The following is a 25,549-nucleotide window of genomic DNA, read 5'->3' as shown; positions in this document are numbered from 1 at the left end:
AGAAAAACAACTCCCTGCTCCCAACTCCTCCCACAATTCCCAGCTCTTGCTGGAGCTGCCCGAGCGACCAGTGTCGATCGTGAACATCTTCACATCTGCATCAAATGTGTTGACGAAAAGAGAATCAAGCTCTAATGTGATGCTGCTTAAAACCCCCCAAAACTCAAAAAAAAAAAAAAAATCAAAGCCACTTTTTAGTTTATGAAACGCTTTAAGTTGTGTGCAGGAATATATAAAAAACATAAATATATATTTATGTTTATAGATAAATAGTTTACAGCAAACTGAGGTGCATTTGCTTTCTCTACATTTTTGTAGTTAAAAATATTCTCCAAAAGCACTTTCTTTTTGACAGTGTACACTGTACATATACAGATATGAACAGCTTATGTTTGCAGTCATAGCAAATATTTGGCAATGAAGCTGAGCTTAAGTGTTTCAATATTTTAAAGGGATAAATGTTCCTACTTTTCCCAGAAATGTAAAGCTTATGCTTAAAGTTATGCCAGTTATTAGGCTGAGAGTTTTCTTTTTAAAATATATATTTTTCCAGTTTGAACTTAAAGGTTGAACAGAGGATTTTTGCTATTTTCTATCTGAGTCTCATTTCCTTGTGGCGAGGACAGCCAAGTAGTTTTCCCACAGGTCAATCATTCTCTGCGTCCTACTGCACACCTGCAGCCTCGTTCCCAGGATAGCTGCACGTTTCCCTGGCTGCACATACGTGGTTGATATGCCCGTGTGTGTTTAGTGAATTCCTTCAGTGTACAGCACAAAAGTGACGACAGAGAAAGATTGTGTTGGAGCTCAGAAGAGACGAGAGCTGATGCGTGACACTAATAAACAAACACACGTGTAGCAGCGTGGCTGTTGCGTGATTCTGCATGAGGTTTGATGGTAGGCGGCCTATTGGAAAGAACAGGAGGGTGGGGGGTGAGTGTCGTCAAAAAGAATATATATATATAAATATATATATATATATATATATATATATATATATACACATATATACACACATATATATATATATATATATATATATATAATATATATACTGTATTTTTGTTTGCCAACAAGCTCAAACTTTGCAAGACTGTGAGAACAAATCTAGTGCGCAGCCATCTTTGACCCAAAATGGTGTTTTGGGTTCAAATATTAAACCAAATCTCAGAAGTCTATTATCAAAACAGACTATTTATCTTGAAATCACATTTGTCAGTTATGCCACATATATTTCATGTATTTCAAGCAAACTGCCTCGTGCAATATTCATACCGCCCACATCTTAGGAACGGATAGTGCACATTGTGTGAATTTCCAAGAGCATTAATATTCCATACTGTATCTAACCGTATCCAGCTCCATCTTTGAAGCACATCATGTAAACAGCACGGTTCACTCACGAGAGCCTAAACACAACCAGAGCTGGAGACGGCGGCGCAGAAATACTGGGAGCACTGCCCTGAATGCTAATCATTGCATGTTAGGAGTGTTTTTAAGCAGATATAGGGTTCAACACAGAGACATTATCAGTGTGGAATATACAGGGGAAAAAAGGCATCTGTAAATTGAGCATGACAGTTTTTGGTATGAAGTTGTAGTGCAAATGTAACCAGAAAGACTGTATTTCCAGTGTCATTTTAACCTCCTCATTCACTATATTTAAATGCAAAGATAAATCAGAATGCGCTAATCAAACAAACTCAAATAGTCTTTGCCCCAGAACTAATCAGACCAGAACTGATAAGGTGTGAGGGGGGCTGCGAGAAGAGATGTTCAGGGTTAGGGTTAGTAATTTAGCATTGGCACTAAAACGTTGCAGCTATAATGGCTTATACAAAAAAACGCTGTCATATACTGTATATAACCACACTTTTGGCTAACATAGATAAGCGACAACTCATTGACATTCAACACTACAACACTACAAGCTCTGGTAGTATTTACTTTCACTATAACGTAGTGAACCAAAACAAAAAAGGCGAAAAACTCTCACCTACGATCATGAGCTTTGGATATTTTAACATCTCTTTAAGTAATACACTGGGTTTGGATAATATGCACTGGAAATATGATATGTTTTTATATTAACACAAGTGCTGTGCGTCCATAAACAGGACACAGCTGATGCTAACATGTGCTAGCTCTGTTTTGCTAAGCATGTCGGCTCCAATGACAAATTTTTATTTTCTGTTCATATCTGCTTTTAGGGAGCTAGTTCCATTCGCAGCTTTGGATCGCTTAAATGGGCCAGTGCATAAGACAGTGGAGACAGTTTTGGTTAATAATAATAATGTTTTGCTATGTACAAAGCAATTTAACATCACAAAGTCTAGGGGAGCAGAAGTGAACGTACAGTGATACATAATGCTGACTGTGTATCTTCTGTTAATTAATTACTAACCCCTAATTACTGCAACGCTAATTACAAAATGCTGCATTGAAAAAAGCAGAGGAATGTTCATTAATAAAGGCTAACAGCATTCATTAGCCTAGAAGATGCACACAAGGTAGAGACAAGACCCTGATGAAGATTCATGTTCTGTAGGACGGACGTGCAGGTCAGATCACAGCCGACCCTTCTCACCCACCCTATTTGAGCCACTCCCCTCATGAAGGAGGCCACTCCCCTCAGGCAGGAGGCCACTCCCCTCAGGCAGGAGGCCACTCCCCTCAGGCAGGAGGCCACTCCCCTCAGGCAGGAGGCTACAGTCCATCCAGACCAGAACGTCCCACCACAAGTTCAGTTTCTTTCCCTCTGCCGTTGGACTCATGAACACTTCTTAAACACTGTCACTTTAACTATAATTTAATCACTCACTGCACTGTTCACCTTCTGCACTACATATGTAAATTAAAATTAAAATTTGTGTACATAGTAATGTTTGTAAGGGGAGGGAATATGTGTGACTGTAACTGGTGTTTTTCCAATATTAACATTTCATTTTTGATTTTGAAAAGCTTGATACTCCATACCAATTATTTAAAAAATCAAAATGTAATTTTTGACACAAAATAAAAATGTATTCATGTTAGCATAGTCTTATACTAGTTATAATATGGGTCAAGTCCATTCTAAACTATTATGGAAATGTAAAATTTGGCCTATGTCTGTGATTTACTTTCAATGCTAGTTTTATCGATTAGAATAAATATACATATTTATTTTGGCAACCCTAATACACACACTTAATGATATTTCCTTGTATAGTAGAAAAAGCTTCAGTTGTAGTCATCTGGACTCAGTTTGAAAAAATAGACGTTTCGACTCTCATCCAAGAGTCATTGTCAATAAAAGAATTTAGATCGAGAACTCCGATATTAATACTGTTCTGTGGTAAGACCCGCCCATTGGGCGGAGTCTTCCTGAAGTAGAAAGAGTTGTTTGTTTCAACAGAAACTCCCCCTTGTATCTACCGAGCCTATTCAGAATCTTAATGGGCTATTAGAATCCTCTTTGTCTTTGTGAGACCCTGGCTCAACCACCCTGAGGACCTTGGTACTTCTTTTATTGACAATGACTCTTGGATGAGAGTCGAAACGTCTATTTTTTCTAACTGAGTCCAGATGACTACAACTGAAGCTTTTTCTACTATGGAACACGCCTAGACGAATGAGGGATTACACCGACATATTTCCTTGTAGTTGATAGTGTTTGCCTCTTATTACTTGAGGCCAAAACACAGCAACAACAAAAAAAATCACATTTCTCCATCATTTTCTAAAACGACAGATTTGAATGACAGATCTCACATTTTGCATGTATGAACTGGCGCCAAATTCACAAATCCACTTGGCACACACGACAAACGTCAGCTACATGCGAGAGTCTGACCCCCACCCCCTGCTGCCAATGTGCCCTTGAACCCATCTCCCCGCTGTTTGGTGGCACTGAGGCACGATTCCATATGCATACAGAGTCACAAGTACCACCCGATGTGAAAGAGCATGCAGGGGTGGAACAAAAATCTCGCTGCACGCTCCCACAAGGCTTTGCAGCGTATGTTAACACTAGCCAAGCTCGGGGAGGAGATAAAAGACCGATCCAAACATTGTTTATTGGGAAGCGTGGGCAACATAAATCATGCAGCAAGAAAATGGAGGCCATAACTCACCTTTCGCTTTGCTTTTTGTCCCAGCCACTGATAGCATGAGGGGGAGAGAGAGAGAGCGTTAGCTACAACAACACTGATAGCATGATAATTATTAGCGCTATCGACGACAACACAGGTAAGAGTGAATGCATGTGCAAAAAGGGTTTATGGAAAGTGAGGGTGTATCCGCAGTAAAGCATACATTCTTTATTTATGAGAAAACAAAGTCACACCTCCTCCAGTGGTCTAAAAGGAAGGGATGGTTTGAGAAACGGTGCGTGAACGTGATAGGAACTTTTCATAGTGTGTGATAAACTTTGAACCAGTGAAACAAGAAATAAAATGTTACAATGAAAATATAATACAGTGATATATAGTATGACTGTGTTTCTGACTTCACACTCATGGTTTATTCATTTTAACTGTTTTTCATGGAACGGTTTCTAAATGTTTATGTACTTTTTACACTTTTGATTTGCTAATACCTACACATTCTTAGCGCCACATAGGTAGTGTTGGCACTAGGTATGGATCCATTAAAATACCTTGATAAAATAGCATGCAGTGACTTTTATGGATGAGCAAGCAGGCCTGGGGTGTTCATCAATATTTAGTGGATAATAGAAAAGTGAGAAGAAGAAAATGGGAGGATGGGCTTTGAACGCAGGTCTCCCATGTGAAGGACAAACGCCTTCCCTGAGCTAAACTCTCTTGCCTTATAAACGTGCCAAGTTGATTGAATAAACTCACTTCAGCGACCAATTAATTACACAAATTAGCGCTCTACGTGGTTAAATGAGTGCCTGTATTTTAACGTCTAATCATTGGAAACATGAACAGAGCCTGAGCTACAAACAAAGACATGTCTCTAAAGTTTTTAAGTAAAATTGTTGTAACTTGGCGCTTCTGTTGCTTCACTTCTCCTCTGCAGATGCTCAGTTATTGCAAACATCCTTGATTCCCACACAAGTTTATTCAGGGTGGTTTGAGCACAGATCCATGGGTTTGAGGCTGTGTGGTCCTCAGAGCACACAACAAAGCTGAACAAAGCTGAACCTTTGCTGGGCAACGCGGTGCAGCAGCCAACCAGAGATTACGTTCCGGTGTCGTACTTGTAATGTATTTCATTATTCGGAAGAATGATAAAAACAAACCTTGCACTGGCTAATACGGACGATAAATGAATTGTGGCCGTGTGTGAACCAAAGCCACTCTCTAAACCTGTCTGCCATTGCACCAAGAGACCAGCCACACCGGAACGCATGACGCAAACTCCTCGGCTGCGAATGTGCATTGGACATGTTGGACTCACGTCTGCTGGTCACTTTATTTTTCGGACGCACGTCTAGGGTGTCCAGGACGCGCATTTGAAGTGTCTGTCTTCAAGACGCATAGGCATCCAACTAGCGGAGCGAGCCGTGAATTTGACGCCGCGTAGAACTTCATTTTCTCCCATACAGTCCATTTAAACACCAGCTATTTCAAAATCCACCTTGTCTACTATGTCCATGTGTGTGTTTGAATGAAGTGTGACTGACAGGAGCCTGCATACAGAGGAAGTCCCATTGTAGTATTTACCTCTCATTCACCTGCACTCATCCTGTTTGCTCACTGCTCCTGTCAATTACAGAGCTGTCTAACAAGGCTACAACTGCAGAGTGCCCTCATACATGTTACATCGGTGTTGGACTCCTGACACGTTTGACAATACATATTTTTTAGTTCTTGTCCGGAGCACAATGAGATAGTGAACTGTCTATCATGCTGAAGAAAAATATGACGTAAACTTGAAAGGAGATACAGGGTGACCTTGACAATCACCAAGTATGGGTGACTTCAACTCTCTTGTGTAGGTTTTACATAACTATTGACCTCCCCGGGCACTATAAATAGTCTGTTAACCGGTTGCGTTAACACAGTGATTTTCTGTTGTTTTTTACTGTACGAGTCACAGGTGACTGGAGCCTACCCAGTGACTTTGGGCCTTGGGCGGGGCACACCTTGTACAGGGGCCAGCTCGTTACAGGGTTAACACAGAGACATAGACACACAGACAACAACTCACAAGGGCCAATTTGCATCAGGGGAGAAATGCAGAGCAGCGACAGGTCTTTGAACTGTGCACAACACGGCCGACTGAAAGCTCTTATAAACACTGTGGTTGTGATTATGAACAAAGCACTCTTTATTTAAGAGTCACACTGTAAAGTCGTTAACCGTTTGCCTTAGCTTGTGCAGGTAAAAGATTTATTGCAAAAGCTGTTTGTTTTCTCCACCAACGTGAAATCCAAGTGTAAGATTAATATTGATTCGTGAACACTTCAGTGTCACTTGCTCAGTCTTTGTGGGATAAATCCACAATTTTGGCGGTTCGGTGAACTTGTTTTACCTCCGAGACGTCAAAGTTGCATAACGGCACGTATGGGCGCCTTCTGGTGGCACACTTGTGAATTACAAGATAGAAACCATAACAAGAAATGAAATGTGCCAGTCAATTGGGCATGATGTTGGTTAAGCATTTAGTGACTGTTCTGACCTCATATAGCCCACTCTATTTGTTAAGTTACTCTTTATAATGGCTCGATATTGGCCTACAAACTCCTATCTGATAGAAAAGCGCGCTGGCCGCACAACTAGCACCCGGCGAGAAACTCCTGGCAAATGCATTGTTTGTGCCACTCATTAATCTTCGAGTGCGCTTCACATTCTCTCCTGTGTGGACGTTATTAATCTTCTCCTGCCTTTAAATGCAATGGTGCTGTCCAAGTCTCCACGCGCGATAAGGTTCCCTGCCTTTTTGCGGATGGGAAATAGTGGCGAGTGCATGGCAGGCATATCAATACATTCTATCTGAAAATAACACTTTGACATTCCTAAGGGGGAACTTTGGCCAAAAAAATCAATAACTGTGCACATAAGAACACACTCCTCCATCGGAATGCCAATACGAGCAGCCATTTATCACACAGGCTCAAAGTGCGAGTCTGTGTTTATTGTCCCAAATTCAGTGGACGGCAAGCGCATACCGATTTGGACTTACTGGAATGATGCAGAGAAAGCTGCAAGGAAATGGTGGGATCAAGTGTTGAAGCCATAACATAGATTTTGTAGCCCAAATAGTGCTATATGGTGTGTAGTTTATATTCACCGCATTAGCCTCGAGCTCCAGTAACTCAGTGCCGTTTAGTAATAATCCCTGAATTATTAATGGCATGAGGAGTGTTGCTGATCAGAACCATGATTTCAAGCATACCTCGGATCATTTAGGAAGTTCTCCATAGACTGCTATTCCAAACTTAGAGATGCATTATGTAACTTTTCTGGTGGAGGGTTGGCTACCTGCTTGTTCTGTTCCAAAGGAGGGCATGAAACTTACCTACTTCTAAGAAAACAACAAGGCGAAGTTATAGTCATATCTGTGGAGAGGCAAGTCCACTCGAAGTAAGAATTAGGGCATGTGTTTTGGAACTGTTCGGAGATATTGGTCTGAGATCAATGCTGTTTTCGGCATTGGTATTCCATGAACTTGTATATGGAACTCAAAACTCCTGCCATGGATACAATATATGGATACCTTAGGAGCATACCAACCAAACCAACAGTACAGTATGTCTTTTGTTTGCCTTTATTTCCGTTGCTCTCCCTCCGTGTAATGCTCTGTGTTTTATATATATATATATCTATCTGGTTTAGACTTCCACAAACATTTTCTGAAATACGTGGGATTCTTGGATTCATTCAGATTCCAGTCTTCTCTCAGAAGCTTCTGATACTAACAAAGCTGTCAAATCTAATTGCACGCTTGTCAGAATTCAAAATAATTGTTCCGCCTTAATGAGAATACTGAGTTTATTTTAATTTATAAAGTTGTATTTCCAATGTTAACTAAGATTTTGCTCATTAAGTCATTGTTAGGCTATGATGCAACACAAAACAATGACTAATACTAGTAAAACATAAACTATGATAAAAGGGCTAATCTAACCAGCAGCTGTACCTTTAGATTGAAAATGTCATTTGGACAGTGTCCTGACAGCTAACTTTGAAGCCGTTTTTACTCTAACAATAAACCAGTACAACAACTAACATGTATCATTATTTTTTTCATGGCACAAAAATACAGGACAGAAATGAACAAGGCGATACCACCGTCCCACGCCGTTCTGGGCCTCAAAACCCTCGCCATTGACTCTTGGAACATTCTCCTGGCGGCTGGCAAGGATGAAACAAACGGATGACTCAAACCGTTCCAACGATTAAGGACTAGACTAGTATCATAACCGACATACGCACAATGGAGAAGAAAACTCTGGACTCAACAGTAATATAGACAAATTACAAACAATGGACAAAATGGGACAGTGATTTTGGACTTGATTTGCTTTAACCCTTCTTTTTTGTTGGATTCCACCCTTATTTTAACACTTTATTCCTCTACTTATCTTGTGTTCTCACTGGTCCTGTCCGGTGCTGTTTTTCTTCTTCTTTTTTTTCTCTTCTCTTTTGTTTTGTTGTTTTTGCTGTTTCATGTTCGAAGAAGAAAATGTCGGGGAAAAGAGTTTGGAATCAAGAAAACGCAAGTTAAATGTCAAGTATTTATGATGTAACAGTTTTCTATCCAAACATCTAAACCAGTTCATTTCAGATTAGTTGCTGTAATTTTGATCAAAATAAGGATTGTAATAAAATAAAAGGTAATAAATGTTAAAGAAAAGTATATTGAAAAGAAAAAAATGGAAATTATAGCATGCATGAGGTGCTAAAGGCCATTTGTTCGTTGAGGCCTGGGCCACAGTTTGGTCCAAAATGTTTCCCTATCCACACACAAGACACAGCATGGGCGCTGAGTCATAGTACATTCTGTTTTTCCCTCTTCTCATTTTAAGCATCCGTTACATCAAGCCAAAAAAAAATTCCAGCCCAACCATTTATCAGCTGGACTCTTTTTGTGGAGCGGGAGATGCAGGTTGGAAACAAAAACTCCGACTGAGTCCCTGCGGTGATTAGTTTACCCCAGCGCAGAGAGCCTTGCCTGGGTACACCGTCAGAGTTTGGCCCTGCTCCCTGCTCCGGTCATCCGATGGGTCAAGCGCTCCTCCTCTGCACTGTCACTGCAGCAGCACCCGCGAGACCCGCCTGCTGTAAGTAACGGAGACGCCCAGGCCCGTTCATCATATTCTGCTCACACACTTTGCACTCACAGTCCGCTGGCATCTCACACTAATAGGAGCAATGGGAAGGCCGCCACGTTAAACCGGTCTGGACAGCTGCAAGGTCTACTGGCACGACTGAAAACACAAGACTGGGGAAGTGGAAGGAGTGGACAGCATGGCAGGTGGTTGGGTTTATACTTTGAATCATATAAATTTGGTAAGCTGTATTGATGTTTGAGCCACGTTTAATCTTGATATAGACCTACACGGCAACTCTGGCCAAGAAAACCTTATTTACACCGAATTTTACATGCATTTATACATAAATGATGAGCCGTGAAGCGATGTAGGACTGAAAACCCTGTGCTCCATACTGACCCACATCACTACGCAACAGAAATCATTTTGCCTTCTTTTCATAACGCCAGACGGAGACGACATCCTTAGACCATTGGTTCTAAAATGTAGGAAGAATTTTTATGGGTCACATGCAGGAAAGAACTCCTCCATAGGCACATGAAACACCTAAAACACCTACTGATTCTCAAAACTTTTTTGAATGATGAGACGAGCCACAGCTCCAACCCCCGTGGCGGTCCTCCCATGCCGATAAACAAAGTATTATCTGACAACTAATGCGAATAATAATAGCCATTTTTCGAATTAATTTAATTTATCAACCAGCCCTACTTTCAAATCATTTTTTTTAATACTCACTTGAAAGTTCATCTTTGGGGCAAACTGGCCAAAATCAGTCTTATCTACAGTATATATGTAGTTTTGCCCTTGTCTTCAGATGAGGAGTTGTATTGACGTGAAAACCAACAGACGATCCAGCCCAGCAGACACAGTGGACGCAGTGGACACAGTGGACACAGTGGACACAGATAACTTCCATTTGACTGCACTCTCTTCGCTCCTTAGACCAAAGCTTTGTGGAGGTGTTGCTGCAGAAAAACGCATCATTGATTGTATAAATGTTTTAAAACGCCTGGGTAATTCCTACGCTTCAAGCTATCCTGGGCAAATCCCAGTGTGTATAGAAGATCAACAGCCATTTCAAACTATAATTAATGTTCATATATTGCTAGCCTGTCCTTCTATGGAGTATAGAAGTGTTCTTTTACCCCCCAAGTGCTGTCAGAAAATAATTGGTACAAAATACTACTAAACAAAGAGTTTTCTGGATTCAAGCAAGTCTGAACCTGGACTAAAACATGTACTAAATTGGGACTAGATGTAAACCTAGCCTGAAAAGCTAGTCTTTTTCTTCTTCTTTTTTGAAAACAGGTACATTTAGAGCTCCACTCACAGCATTGAATGTGCTCTAATGAACCAAATATCTCTACCTTTTATCTGTCATTCATATAGGCATCTGCTCTCCAATTTCCCTGGAACTTCATAACTTCTCTCACCTCTGAGTAATGGCTTTTGATGCGTCCCCGGTTGATTTGGCGATGCTATTTCTCAGTCTTTGTTTTATGGTAAGCCGTTATGACACAGACCATGCGTTTTCTGCTGCCTCGTGCCCGCGCCCACAGAACTGTAACGTCTACGTTTGAGATGCACCCTCTGCTTTCCAAATCATTAGAATAAGGTGCAGAAAAAATAAAATAATTGAGGTTTTCTTGACACTTTCCCGACAAGTACGATCTAAAACCTGCCATTGGAGCCGCAATGTTTTTGTTGTTGTTGTTGCTCTTTTTCTTCAATTTAGTCAGTTCTTTAACTGTCTTTAAGTGCGATCTGATGGTTAACACAACACAGACCTGAAATTCGAAACATTTGTACGAACAAATAAACATTTGGTAATTACGAATCAAAAGGAGCTTTAAGTAGTTAGTTGAGTTGTTATTACCTATTCAGGGGTTTCAGTCACGTGACCTATTTGTTCTTGTCGCTATTTTGAACACGTTACCGTATGTTATAGCTTCTCTCCGCTGTTAGATAGTCATGAAAAAGGGGAAATACTTTAAGAAGACAGAAGTTTAGAGTTATACCTGGACTAATATAGTTTATTAGCATAGCCACGCAATTACGTTGTAGTTTAATGTGCAAACTAGCATTAGCCAGCTGCTAACTACCGGAAACAAAGTGCTCCCGGCACAGTATGAGAGATTTCTTAAAGTCCACTGATTACTCATGATGGCAGTAATCCATTTTCAGCGACAAACCGGGTCTTTGGGAACGTCTTTATTTTGAGACTTATTGTCGGAACAGCCCACAGTGAGCAAGCAGCTTCCGTCCTCAAGATGGCAGTCGCAACAGGAGTGTCAGAACACTTGGGTGATAAAATCAGACCGCTGTGTAGGGATGGAAGTATCAGCATCGAAATATCAATGCATCTATACTGACTCAGTAAAATGTGGGTATCGATACTAATATGCAAATATTTATACTAATTAGCATATACAAATTATAAGACCAGGCATTCATTTTAGACACGTAAGGTCCATGTCTTCATTGTTATGCGTCAAACACACTCCAGCAGCAGGAGATTGGACGGCTCCAACTGTGTCAGGTGTTCAGTTTATCTATACATAAGGTTAGACCAGTATCGTCTCAAGAAAATAGCCTCAAAGTACTTGGGATTGTATCAATACCAAATACCATTGTGGTACCGCTGTGCTCTGTCTGCATCTAATTATAAAGTATTTCATTGATCACAAAAAAGAAACTGAATATGACGCTGTTTGTTAGCGTGTAACTTTCGCTTCATCAAAAGTCCCAGAGCCAAAAATTCTATGCACGTGAATACTAAAGATTAAAGTGACATGTGGCGTTACATGATACTTTCTTCCACCTATCAGGCCCCCCAGCTTCAGAGGACTGGAGCAGAAAAAACATCTTAACATTTAACTGTACCAAGCCTTCGATGCGTCCTCTTCCTCCACTTACACCGGCGATATCATGAACGAAACCTCTTATCGGTGCACAGCAATGTTCCTGTTACACGCCACATTCTGCCATGTCAGAGTCTTCTCCTCCAAGCGGGGGCAAAAACCAAAAGAAAAAACACTCCCCAATTTAAACACATCTCCAAACGTAACGTCAAAGGCGGCATCGCAGGCACATACTGTATCCCCCTGACAACACGCAAACCAATTTCTTCTTCAATTTTCTCATCGTGTCTCCGCTGTGTTTCAATTGGAGGGCTTCATGTAAGAAAACCCGGCGCGGCTACAGCTACATGTGGAGAAGAGCGGCCGCGATGGAGAAAAGTTGATTTCCCACAGCTGTGTCATGGTGCGATCCAAAACACACACTCATTCTTCTGTGTTCTTCCGTTGCACAAATAAAAGGCTACACACACAAGTACGGCGCATGGGGAAAGAGTGTCGGGAAACGCAAGCTACAATGAAATCAATAGAAAGGATTGTGGGTAGTTGTGATCGGTAATATGTTTGTTGTCAGATTTTCATTGCGTTCTTTGAAACATGTTTCTCTGGATTGTTTTGGAGAAATTGGATGGTAGACTTGAGAAATGTATTGCTAGATAGACCTGGAGATGCACAATACAAAAGATGGAGGTTATAGAAATGGTGAGCCACAAAGGGCGGAGGTAGTGATGGCCTGTTGAGAAAGTAAATTTGCAGTCATAGGTGGGTGGTCAGTTTATGAATCTAAATGTGCTTTCATGAAATACATACAAAGCAGTCTGTGTGGTTTCTACTGTCGCTTATTTGAACACTTCCGCAGTTGAAAGTGTGTCACAGCCTTATTCCTAATTGACAAGGCTGTTTCTTACTTTGAACAGCTCAGAATCATGTCCCACAACAGAGGCGACAGCACTCTCTGGTGTTTTTGTTTTAATTTGCATCTGATCTGTGTCTAGAGCCGAAATATGACAACCTGATACTATAGGTTCTTGATATGCAACCTGCTTTTCCTTTTTTACCGTTTTGTATTGGATTTCTATGGATAAAACACGTAATTGGTTGAGACAAAGTGATGTTACTAACTAGGGTTAGTAATTATAATCTGATTACGCAAAGACATTAGATTATTATGTTAAAAGGGGGTCAGATTACTGATTACTGGCTGCCCAACATTACTTGAGTAATATATATTTTGAAGTAACAGTAGTCTTACTTGAGTAAAGGCTTTTGTGAATAAGCAGAAAATGGCTTTGGGACCAGGGTCCAGACAAGCTCAAAATGTGTTAATTCCATCACAAAGAGTGACCAAATAACCGTAAATATCCTTATAATCTACTCTACTCGAGCCAAATAAATTCCTACACCAACGAAAGTCTCTACACCTGCCTTCTGATTGGCCTTCATGTGCTCGGGAAAATATGATCCTTTCCATCTGTGACATGGTAATTATGGTCTGTTCGGTTCAAGTGCTTTTGTGGTTGTAGCAAAGTGAAACATGTTAAAAACACACTTTATCCGGACAAATTTATGTGAATACAGTTTAAACAAGTCAAATCACATCCTACAGATTGCTGAGGGAATAAAGCAACAAGGGGGAAAAGCATTTACTATTGTAAATTGTGATTTTTTTGCTGCTATCCCCCATAGTGACGGGTCAAATGTTATTTAATCTCCACCGCTCCGCAAATTATTTCCCAGTTTCCCAGTAGAACAGACGAGAGGATGAGGCTTTCACGTGCAATTTCCCCCTCTCAAAGTGGTGTTTACCATAACTCCCATTGCACGTCAAAGCAGCATAGATATAGAGCATTTTGTTCCCTGAGAAGCAGGAAGTGCGCCGTTAGCATGCTAATGTTTCTGAGCGTCACTGTGAGGTAAATGGAATGGGCTCTGAAAGTTGTGAAAAGCAATTATCAACTCATTGCGGTGAATAATTAGGATGCTGGGACTGCATTAGGGAAGTGAGCGATACGTGTGGACCGCTGCCCAAACAAAGAAGTTCTGTTTTTTACGTTTTAAGAATGTAAAAAACGATGTGCAGTGCATTGAAAGTGAGCGGAACACTGTTTAAAGTGTTTGGGGGCCTCTTCTTCCGACGCGTGTTGCTATTGCGTCCTTGGGCAAGACACTTCATCTGACCGTGAAAAATCCCGAATGCACCTTTCCTTTCCATTATTAAGACATTTTAGATCAAGACTGCGTTTTACAATGGGAAAAAAATGTAAAACGACGATTTACATGCAGAGAGTTCATTAGCTGTTACGCTGTCCTACTTCTTACAGCCGACATCACACTTCTCACTCTCTCCTCCTTCTCCTTGACCCAGTTTTATTTGAAAGGACACGTACTTTGCCAAACTGTCAGTCCGACCCACTTGTGATGTTACTGTTGTTGTATTGCAGACTGCAGATGCCTGTGTGCGGCGTGCATCCTGACAGAACCCTGTGCATATCAATGAGGCAGTGCGCTTAAGGCAATCCAGAGCTCAACTCTCCCAAGTCCTTATCTGTGGAGCCCCAGGACAAAAACACCTCCGAGTGCGCACAATGGACAACCTGTCAGACTTCTGTACAGCGCACGCCAGAGAATACCGTGAGCTCCTTTTCTAACGCTTATTTAAGTCATTTTACACTATATTAGGCATAATTTTTCAACAGGAAAAAGCGTAGTAGAATAATTTGCGAATTTGACTCATTACTTTGTAGTTTTAGTTTCAAGATCGATTAAGAAAAATGATCTTGTTCCCAGTCAAAATGTAATAAAGAGAAATATTCTTCATCCAAATCATTTTCATTAAGATTGTAACTTTTGAAAGTGTGTGTAATATCAAGAAAGGTAAAGATGAAAGCACTTTGAATGAGACTGGTTGGTTTCGAAGTTGATTAGCATTATAACACATCAACAAAATAACGTCATTAAAATGTTTATCTTGGAAATATATATAAATTAGATTATGGTAGAGGCTATGAAACTACAAAAACTGTATCATGAAAAACCTGCAAAACATTTTCCCTGTGATCAAAACAGGAACAGTTTATTCTTGTGGGTTTAACTGTCACTTTTGGTCACATTTTGATTAGTATTTCACATTTTCTTACTTAAAATATTAACCGTACAGGATAATTTGATATTTTTACCTCTGACACAACAATCTGGGGATGATGGAGTAATTTGTGCGGCTCAGAGAAGATGAGATCATAAACAGGTTTAATAAAACAAGTGTGAATCTGCACAGTGTTTGTCCTTTAAATTCCTATATTTAAGTGAAAATAAAATCTGAAATCCCCTGCAGTGCCTCACCAACTCCCATTATACAGCCAATGTAGTTATATCAGTGAGATGGGGAAGCGTAAATGACAAAGACATGCACATTATGGCTAGTATGATTTGATAAATGATAATATTCCAGTTTTCAGTCGGGGATAGGGATTTCTGCACTTCAATACTAATAGATCATTTAGTGTTGGAATAAGACTGGGCTGTCCACCAGGGCCGGACTAAATGAAGGCGGAATTGGAGCAAGATTACAATATGAAGGATGTTTGATTTGCTGTAGGGCTCTAATATGGATGGAATTGTATGTGCAAGCGGGTTAAATGTGCACGGGAGAGCGAAAAGGTTTGATTTCAGCGACGTAATAGATGATTTAGACGAGCAATATGGTAATAATGAATGTATAATTGGTTTATTTTGATCAATGTTTGCCCATGTTAAAATCATACTCAGCTGATTAGGTTTCATTTAAGTCCTGCACATGAATCAATCTGGAAAACTGTTGGGAAAAGGTGCGACATTAAGTAGTAGTTGTAGTAGTTGTTGTTGTTGTTGTAATGTTACTTTTAATGGTGGTTGGCAGCCAAATGAAAAGGTGCATTTTGTTCAAAGTATGTGTTTTACGCTATAGTAATTTGCGTGCAAAAGGCGTCTTAAATATTCCAGCACTAGTTTTTCCCGATTATATAACCTTTTGCACTCAACAACACACATGCAACACACCTGCGACACACATGCGACACACCTGCGACACACCTGCGACACACATGCGACACACCTGCGACACACCTGCGACACACATGCGACACACATGCGACACACCTGCGACACACATGCGACACACCTGCGACACACATGCGACACACATGCGACACACCTGCGACACACCTGCGACACACATGCGACACACCTGCGACACCTGCGACACACCTGCGACACACCTGCGACACACCTGCGACACACATGCGACATACCTGCGACACACATGCGACACACCTGCGACACACCTGCGACACACATGCGACATACCTGCGACACACATGCGACACACCTGCGACACACCTGCGACACACATGCGACACACCTGCGACACACCTGCGACACACATGCGACACACCTGCGACACACCTGCGACACACATGCGACACACCTGCGACACACATGCGACACACATGCGACACACCTGCGACACACATGCGACACACCTGCGACACACCTGCGACACACCTGCGACACACATGCGACACACATGCGACACACATGCGACACACCTGCGACACACATGCGACACACCTGCGACACACATATGCGACACACATGCGACACACCTGCGACATACATGCGACACATATGCAACACACATGCGACACACATGAGACACACATGAGACTCACCTGCGACACACCTGCGACACACATGCGACACACATATGCGACACAAATGCAACACACATGCGACACACATGCGACACACATGCGACACACCTGCGACACACATGCGACACACATGAGACACACATGCGACACACCTGCGACACACATGCAACACACCTGCGACACACCTGCGACACACATGCGACACACATGTGTCATGTGTGTGTGTGTGTGTGTGTGTAGGTGTGCACGTGTGTGTGTGTGTGTGCATGTGTGCGTGTGTGTGTTTGTGCATGCATGTGTGTGCGTGTGTTTTGTAAGATAAGATAATCTTTTATTGTCCACACATGGGGAAATTTCATTGTTGCAACGCAGGTAGATAGAGAGGAAAAGAACAGATCACATAGGAAGTTTAAAAAACACTCTTAAATAGAAGAACTCTTATAAACAAAACTCTTATAAACAAAAACTCCTATAGACAAAACCTCTCATTTCTTAATAAGGAATGGAGGGGGAAAAAAATATAAAATAAAATAAAAACAGCTAGCATCAGACAAAATAAAATAATACTAATAATAACGGTCAAATAAACACTCTATTTACATCAGTTATATGTGACATTATTGCGTGTGTGTGTGTGTGTGTGTGTGTGTATGTGTGTGTGTGTGTGTATGTGTGTATGTGTGTGTGTGTGTGTGTGAAAGGCACACATAGGCCTAACAGAAGGACTGCCCTGGGCTAATCAGAGCGGAGCAGCACCAGGAACAATCACCATCGCGCTCCAGGCAAACTGCCATGACCAAACCCTCTCCTGACCCTCTCCTGACCCCCTCATGACCCTCACCTGATCCTCTCCTGACCCTCTCATGACCCTCACCTGACCCTCACCTGACCCTCTCCTGACCCTCTCATGACCCTCAGCTGACCCTCTCCTGACCCTCTCATGACCCTCACCTGACCCTCTCCTGATCCTCACCTGACCCTCTCCTGACCCTCTCATGACCCTCACCTGACCCTCACCTGACCCTCTCCTGATCCTCACCTGACCCTCTCTTGACCCTCACCTGACCCTCTCTTGACCCTCTCATGACCCTCTCTTGACCCTCTCATGACCCTCACCTGACCCTCTCATGACCCTCACCTGACCCTCTCCTGACCCTCTCATGACCCTCACCTGACCCTCTCATGACCCTCACCTGACCCTCTCCTGACCCTCACCTGACCCTCTCCTGACCCTCTCATGACCCTCACCTGACCCTCTCCTGACCCTCTCATGACCCTCACCTGACCCTCTCATGACCCTCACCTGACCCTCTCCTGACCCTCACCTGACCCTCTCCTGACCCTCTCATGACCCTCACCTGACCCTCTCATGACCCTCTCCTGACACTCTCATGACCCTCTCATGACCCTCACCTGACCCTCTCCTGACCCTCACCTGACCCTCTCCTGACCCTCTCATGACCCTCACCTGACCCTCTCATGACCCTCTCATGACCCTCACCTGACCCTCTCATGACCCTCACCTGACCCTCTCCTGACCCTCACCTGACCCTCTCATGACCCTCTCATGACCCTCACCTGACCCTCTCATGACCCTCACCTGACCCTCTCATGACCCTCACCTGACCCTCTCCTGACCCTCACCTGACCCTCTCCTGACCCTCTCATGACCCTCACCTGACCCTCTCATGACCCTCTCCTGACACTCTCATGACCCTCTAATGACCACCAGTGACCACTTCTGGTAACACTCAGGCTAAGTAGCAGCTCAGGTGGTTAAACATACTTTGCCTGGATCAAATTAAAACTAAACCACAAACAAGAAGCTAGAAATACTCAGATTGATTCAGAGAGTTTTTATCTATAGCAGCAGCATTCTACATATAGTGATGTACAGTGTACAGTGTTCTACATATAGTGATGTACAGTGTACAGTGTTCTACATATAGTGATGTACAGTGTATAGTGTTCTACATTTAGTGATGTACAGTGTTCTACATATAGTGATGTACAGTGTATAGTGTTCTACATATAGTGATGTACAGTGTACAGTGTTCTACATATAGTGATGTACAGTGTTCTACATATAGTGATGTACAGTGTACAGTGTTCTACATATAGTGATGTACAGTGTATAGTGTTCTACATATAGTGATGTACAGTGTTCTACATATAGTGATGTACAGTGTACAGTGTTCTACATATAGTGTACAGTGTTCTACATATAGTGATGTACAGTGTACAGTGTTCTACATATAGTGATGTACAGTGTACAGTGTTCTACATATAGTGATGTACAGTGTATAGTGTTCTACATATAGTGATGTACAGTGTTCTACATATAGTGATGTACAGTGTTCTACATATAGTGATGTACAGTGTACAGTGTTCTACATATAGTGTACAGTGTTCTACATATAGTGATGTACAGTGTACAGTGTTCTACATATAGTGATGTACAGTGTATAGTGTTCTACATATAGTGATGTACAGTGTTCTACATATAGTGATGTACAGTGTTCTACATATAGTGATGTACAGTGTACAGTGTTCTACATATAGTGTACAGTGTTCTACATATAGTGATGTACAGTGTATAGTGTTCTACATATAGTGATGTACAGTGTACAGTGTTCTACATATAGTGATGTACAGTGTATAGTGTTCTACATTTAGTGATGTACAGTGTTCTACATATAGTGATGTACAGTGTATAGTGTTCTACATATAGTGATGTACAGTGTACAGTGTTCTACATATAGTGATGTACAGTGTTCTACATATAGTGATGTACAGTGTACAGTGTTCTACATATAGTGATGTACAGTGTTCTACATATAGTGATGTACAGTGTACAGTGTTCTACATATCGTGATGTACAGTGTACAGTGTTCTACATATAGTGATGTACAGTGTATAGTGTTCTACATATAGTGATGTACAGTGTTCTACATATAGTGATGTACAGTGTACAGTGTTCTACATATCGTGATGTACAGTGTACAGTGTTCTACATATAGTGTACAGTGTTCTACATATAGTGATGTACAGTGTACAGTGTTCTACATATAGTGATGTACAGTGTACAGTGTTCTACATATAGTGATGTACAGTGTATAGTGTTCTACATATAGTGTACAGTGTTCTACATATAGTGATGTACAGTGTACAGTGTTCTACATATAGTGATGTACAGTGTACAGTGTTCTACATATAGTGATGTACAGTGTATAGTGTTCTACATATAGTGATGTACAGTGTACAGTGTTCTACATATAGTGATGTACAGTGTATAGTGTTCTACATATAGTGATGTACAGTGTATAGTGTTCTACATATAGTGATGTACAGTGTACAGTGTTCTACATATAGTGTACAGTGTTCTACATATAGTGACGTACAGTGTACAGTGTTCTACATATAGTGATGTACAGTGTACAGTGTTCTACATATAGTGATGTACAGTGTATAGTGTTCTACATATAGTGATACAGTGTACAGTGTTCTACATATAGTGATGTACAGTGTACAGTGTTCTACATATAGTGATGTACAGTGTATAGTGTTCTACATATAGTGATACAGTGTACAGTGTTCTACATATAGTGATGTACAGTGTACAGTGTTCTACATATAGTGATGTACAGTGTATAGTGTTCTACATATAGTGATGTACAGTGTACAGTGTTCTACATATAGTGATGTACAGTGTATAGTGTTCTACATTTAGTGATGTACAGTGTTCTACATATAGTGATGTACAGTGTACAGTGTTCTACATATAGTGATGTACAGTGTATAGTGTTCTACATATAGTGATGTACAGTGTACAGTGTTCTACATATAGTGATGTACAGTGTTCTACATATAGTGATGTACAGTGTACAGTGTTCTACATATAGTGATGTACAGTGTACAGTGTTCTACATATAGTGATGTACAGTGTTCTACATATAGTGATGTACAGTGTACAGTGTTCTACATATAGTGATGTACAGTGTACAGTGTTCTACATATAGTGATGTACAGTGTATAGTGTTCTACATATAGTGATGTACAGTGTACAGTGTTCTACATATAGTGATGTACAGTGTATAGTGTTCTACATATAGTGATGTACATTGTACAGTGTTCTACATATAGTGATGTACAGTGTACAGTGTTCTACATATAGTGATGTACAGTGTATAGTGTTCTACATATAGTGATGTACAGTGTACAGTGTTCTACATATAGTGATGTACAGTGTACAGTGTTCTACATATAGTGATGTCGCCACTAACAGTTTGTGTTAAGTTAAGTAAGTGTTAGTTCTAGACATTATTCAAGTAAGATTAGGAATGCTACAAAAAAAGAGAAAAAACAAATCATATTTGAAAGAGCGGTACGAGAAACACAAATGTTCAAATCATTTAGTATCATCAATGTAAAGCTTTTGTCCCTTATAGACTTAATCACACTTTTAATCTAACTCAACATGGAAAAAAGTGTATCTTCATGTTCATCAAAAGGTACTCAAGTGTATTGAGTTTAACGTTAAATCATAGAATACAGCGGACAGAACGAGACAATGCGGGAAGAAAAGAGGTGAAGGTCTGGCTTTATATGTGAACACGAGCTTGTCCAAACCTGAACACTGCACAGTGAAGGAGCAGCTATGTAACAGGGATATTGAACTATTGGCATGAGGCCATATTATCTGCCCCGGGAGTTCTCACATGTGATTTTGATCGCAGTCTATGTGGCCCCGTCTGCCAATGCTGAATATGCTTGTGAAGCACTGCTCTCCTGCACTTGTAGGCTGCAAACACAGCACCCACAGGCTCTCTTCCTCATCTTTGGTGACTTTAACCACGCTTCTCCCTTTTCTGTTCTACCAACATACACCCAGTATGTTACCTGCCCCACCAGAGACAATAGAACATTGGACTTGTTTTGTGCCAACACCAAAGAGGCTTATTCTTCTTCCCCCCTCCCTCCCCTGGGCAGCTCGGACCACAACCTTGTACATCTGAGGCCTGTGTATGAACCCATCGTGCGCAGGCAGCCTGTGGTGTCCCGTGATGTGAGGATGTGGTCTGCTGAGAGCGAGGAGGCTCTGAGGGACTGCTTCAGCACCACTGTCTGGACTGAGCTTTATGACCCACATGGGGAGGACATCAACACCATCACAGAGTGCATCACGGACTACATCAACTTCTGTTTTGAAAACATTGTTCCCTCCTGGACGGTGCGGTGTTTTCCAAACAACAAGCCATGGATTAACCGTGAACTGAAGGCTCTGCTGAAGGAGAAGAAGAGAGCCTTCAGGTCAGGGAACAAGGAGGAGCTGAGGACTGTGCAGAAGGAGCTGAGGAGGAAGATCAGGCAGGCTGAGGCCGGCTACAAGAGGAGGATGGAGGACCAGCTGCAGGAGAAGAACATTCAGGGAGTGTGGAGGAGCCTGAAAACCATCCCGGGCTTCAAAATCCCCCCTGCCCAGACAGAGGGGGCTCTACAGTGGGTGAATGATTTAAATGCTCACTTCTTGAGGTTTGATCGGTCACCCGCCCCTCCCCCTGCACAGCTGCATGCTCCCTCTTCCACAGCTGGACGATGTCCTGCATCTGTTCCTCTTCACTTATCTTCCCCGGACCATCAGCTCCCCACTTCGCCTGGACTCACCCATCCCCCCAGCACACGGTCCCCCTGCCAACCACTGACTGTCACAGCAGCACAGGTGAGGAGTGAGCTGAAGAGGATTAAAGTGAGGAAGGCAGCAGGACCTGACGGCATCAGCCCCAGGCTCCTTAAGTCCTGTGCAGATGAACTGTGTGGAGTTGTGGAGCATGTCTTCAACATGAGCCTGAAGCTGAGGGTGGTACCACAGGTCTGGAAGACCTCCTGTCTGGTACCTCTGGTACCTGTGCCTAAGACACCGCGCGCCAAAGACTTCAACAGCTTCAGGCCAGTGGCTCTCACGTCCCACCTGATGAAGACACTGGAGCGGCTGGTCCTGGACCACCTCCGCTCCACCGTGAGCTCAGCCATGGACCTGCTGCAGTTTGCATATCGGCCTGGCATCGGAGTGGAGGACGCCGTCATCTCCCTGCTGCACCACTCTCTCTCTCACCTGGAAAAGCCTGGCAGCTCTGTGAGGATCCTGTTCTTCGATCTTTCCAGCGCCTTCAACACCATCCAGCCGCTGCTCCTGAGGGACAAGCTGGAGACGGCTGGTGTGGAGTATGACCTGGCAGAGTGGATCCTGGACTACCTCACAGACCGACCCCAGTTTGTGAGAGCACGGGATTGTGTGTCTGACACTTCTCTGATGACCCTGCCATCATCGGACTCATCACGGACGACGATGACGCGGAGTACAGGGGACTGGCGCAGGACTTTGTGGACTGGTGTCAGCGGAACCACCTCCTCATCAACGCGGGGAAGACCAAGGAGATGGTGGTGGATTTCCGCAGACGCCACCCCACTGCCCCCTCACCAGTGAACATCCAGGGATGGGACATTGAGAGAGTGACTCATACAAGTACCTGGGTGTTCATCTGAACCACAAACTGGACTGGACTCATAACACAGACGCACTGTACAGGAAGAGCCAGAGTCGGCTCTACCTCCTGAGGAGACTCAGGTCTTTTGGAGTGACAGGGCCACTCCTGACAGGGCCACTCCTGAAGACCTTCTACGACTCTGTGGTGGCATCAGCCCTCCTGTACGGTGTGGCCTGCTGGAGCAGCAGCATCACAGAGAGGGAGAGGAAGAGGCTGGACAAAGTCATCAAGAAGTCCAGCTCCGTCCTAGGCTGTGCTCTGGACTCGGTGCAGGAGGTGGGGGACAGAAGGGTCCTGGCTAGATTCACATCTATGCTGGACCATGAGTGTCACCCCCTGCAGGACACTCTGTCCGCTCTGGAGAGCAGCTTCAGTGAGAGACGGATCCACCCTCGCTGTGTGAAGGAAAGGTTTCGCAGGTCTTTCCTTCCTGCTGCTGTCAGACTTTATAACAAACACTGCTAGTCCTGAACACTCGCAATACTGACCTAACCATGTGCAATTCTGTCATATGTGCAATTACTGTTGGAATTCATGTGCAATCCATGTGCCGTCGTGACACATATTCATGTGCAATTACTGTCGTGATCACATGCAATGGTATTTATGTATTTATTTGTCTATGGGAGTTTTTATTTATAGGAGATCTTCTACTGAAAGTGTTTTTCAGACTTCCTATAAGTGATCTGTTCTTCTGTATCCACCTGTGTTGTATCAATGAAATTTCCCCATGTGGGACAATAAAGGATTATCTTATCTTATCTTATCTTAATCGTAATCAAAATGATAAATTAACCTTTCAATTTTGTAAAAATGTCTCCAATACAACACAATTTGTTGGTTCAAATCAGTTTTGGCACTGATACATTTCCCATCCTTACATTATTTGTAACGATAAATCAATTTCCAATGAAAAATAACAAATGGCCACTTTAACCAATAATTGCAATTGAATTCATGACCACAACTATTAAACATTAAATTACTTCTAGCTCAATTACCACGTCCATTTATTTGAACTCATAAATTGCGTTTGCTTTTTCTGCTGCAGCACAACAGTTCATTAATATTCCCTGACAAAATCTCCATTGTTGATAATACATTAGTGACTCTATTGGATCCACAAATGCTCTTAATGTATCCAATGGTTTTATTCATGTCAGCGCTGTTAGCACATTAAGCTGAGTAATGTTATTAAAGCCCTGTCTGCAGCCATTAGTCAGGCCCGTGTCCAAACCATCCATTTCCCACTGATTGTAATTAAATATTAATGACCCATATTTCCATAAAGCATGAATAAGCAGTTAGTTAATGTGACATCTTTTGCTCATCAAGCCTATTTGGTGTCATTCTTTCACACTTCTGGGGACACTTGATTAATACTGCCTTGTTGACTTGCCTGGGGTGATTGGCTGTTTCCTTCTGTGGAGAAGCCGAGCGAGTCACGGCTTTAAATGACACGTATTGTGCTTTAAATATGCTCTTCAGTAACTCTGCTCGGGCATTTCATGTTTTACAACTTATGATAAGGCCTAAGTGTAGCAAACACACTTCGCTTTCCATCTAAACTGAGATTTGGTGTTTGGATCTGCAGGCCGCAGAGTCAAATAACCATAAAAAAACTCAGACTATTTGAGCAAGTTGACAGACGTGCTAATGTGAAAACTGTTGTATTATAACTGAACTGAACTGAATTGAGGCTCAGAGGGAGAGGACCTCATAAACAGGACTGATTCAACAAATGTGAATGAAGCTAAATACATCACCAGATTTTTTTTTTTTTACAAGGGAAAATGTATAACATGGTTAAAATCAATTCTGCACAATATGTGACGTATTGTCTTCAGTTAAAGCTGGGAAACCGGACTTAATAACCTGACATTTTAAGTTCAAACTATGACTAGGTTTCAGCTTCCTGTTATATTGAACCTTTTAAAGACCTTTTCACCTTCAAAATATATAATATTTAGTTTTGAATTGTTCATCTCTATAGCGACAATCCTAATTTCTCATCATTCATGAATAAATTCTGATGCCACTTCTCATGTCTTATCTCTCTCATGAGTTTTAAACCTCAGTAGATCCTCCACAGGTAAAATATACTCAGTATTCTCATGTTGCATTTTATACTCACTCACTCACTCTCCTCACACACTCTCCTCACTCACTCACTCACTCATTCACTCACTCTCCTCACTCACTCACTCACTCATTCACTCACACACTCTC

The 25,549-nt window shown here is 42.1% G+C and overlaps 1 protein-coding gene across 2 annotated transcripts in view; it reads right to left on the bottom strand.

Moving 5' to 3' along the window:
- Nucleotides 1-25,549, bottom strand: part of cadm2b (cell adhesion molecule 2b) — a 343,707-nt gene that overhangs the window by 128,795 nt on the left and 189,363 nt on the right. For both annotated transcript variants that reach the window (XM_072460201.1, XM_072460210.1), the window contains exon 2: nt 4,116-4,142. In XM_072460201.1, coding sequence (XP_072316302.1) covers nt 4,116-4,142 — 27 coding nt within the window. The remainder of the gene's footprint in view (nt 1-4,115; nt 4,143-25,549) is intronic.

Source organism: Eucyclogobius newberryi, unplaced genomic scaffold (assembly GCF_026437365.1).
Source record: "Eucyclogobius newberryi isolate DKJ021-1_F unplaced genomic scaffold, fEucNew1.0.hap1 SCAF_10, whole genome shotgun sequence".
NCBI classification, from domain to species: Eukaryota; Metazoa; Chordata; class Actinopteri; order Gobiiformes; family Gobiidae; genus Eucyclogobius; species Eucyclogobius newberryi.
Note: the sequence above shows the minus strand (reverse complement) of the source record. Positions and strands in the feature narration are given on the sequence as shown.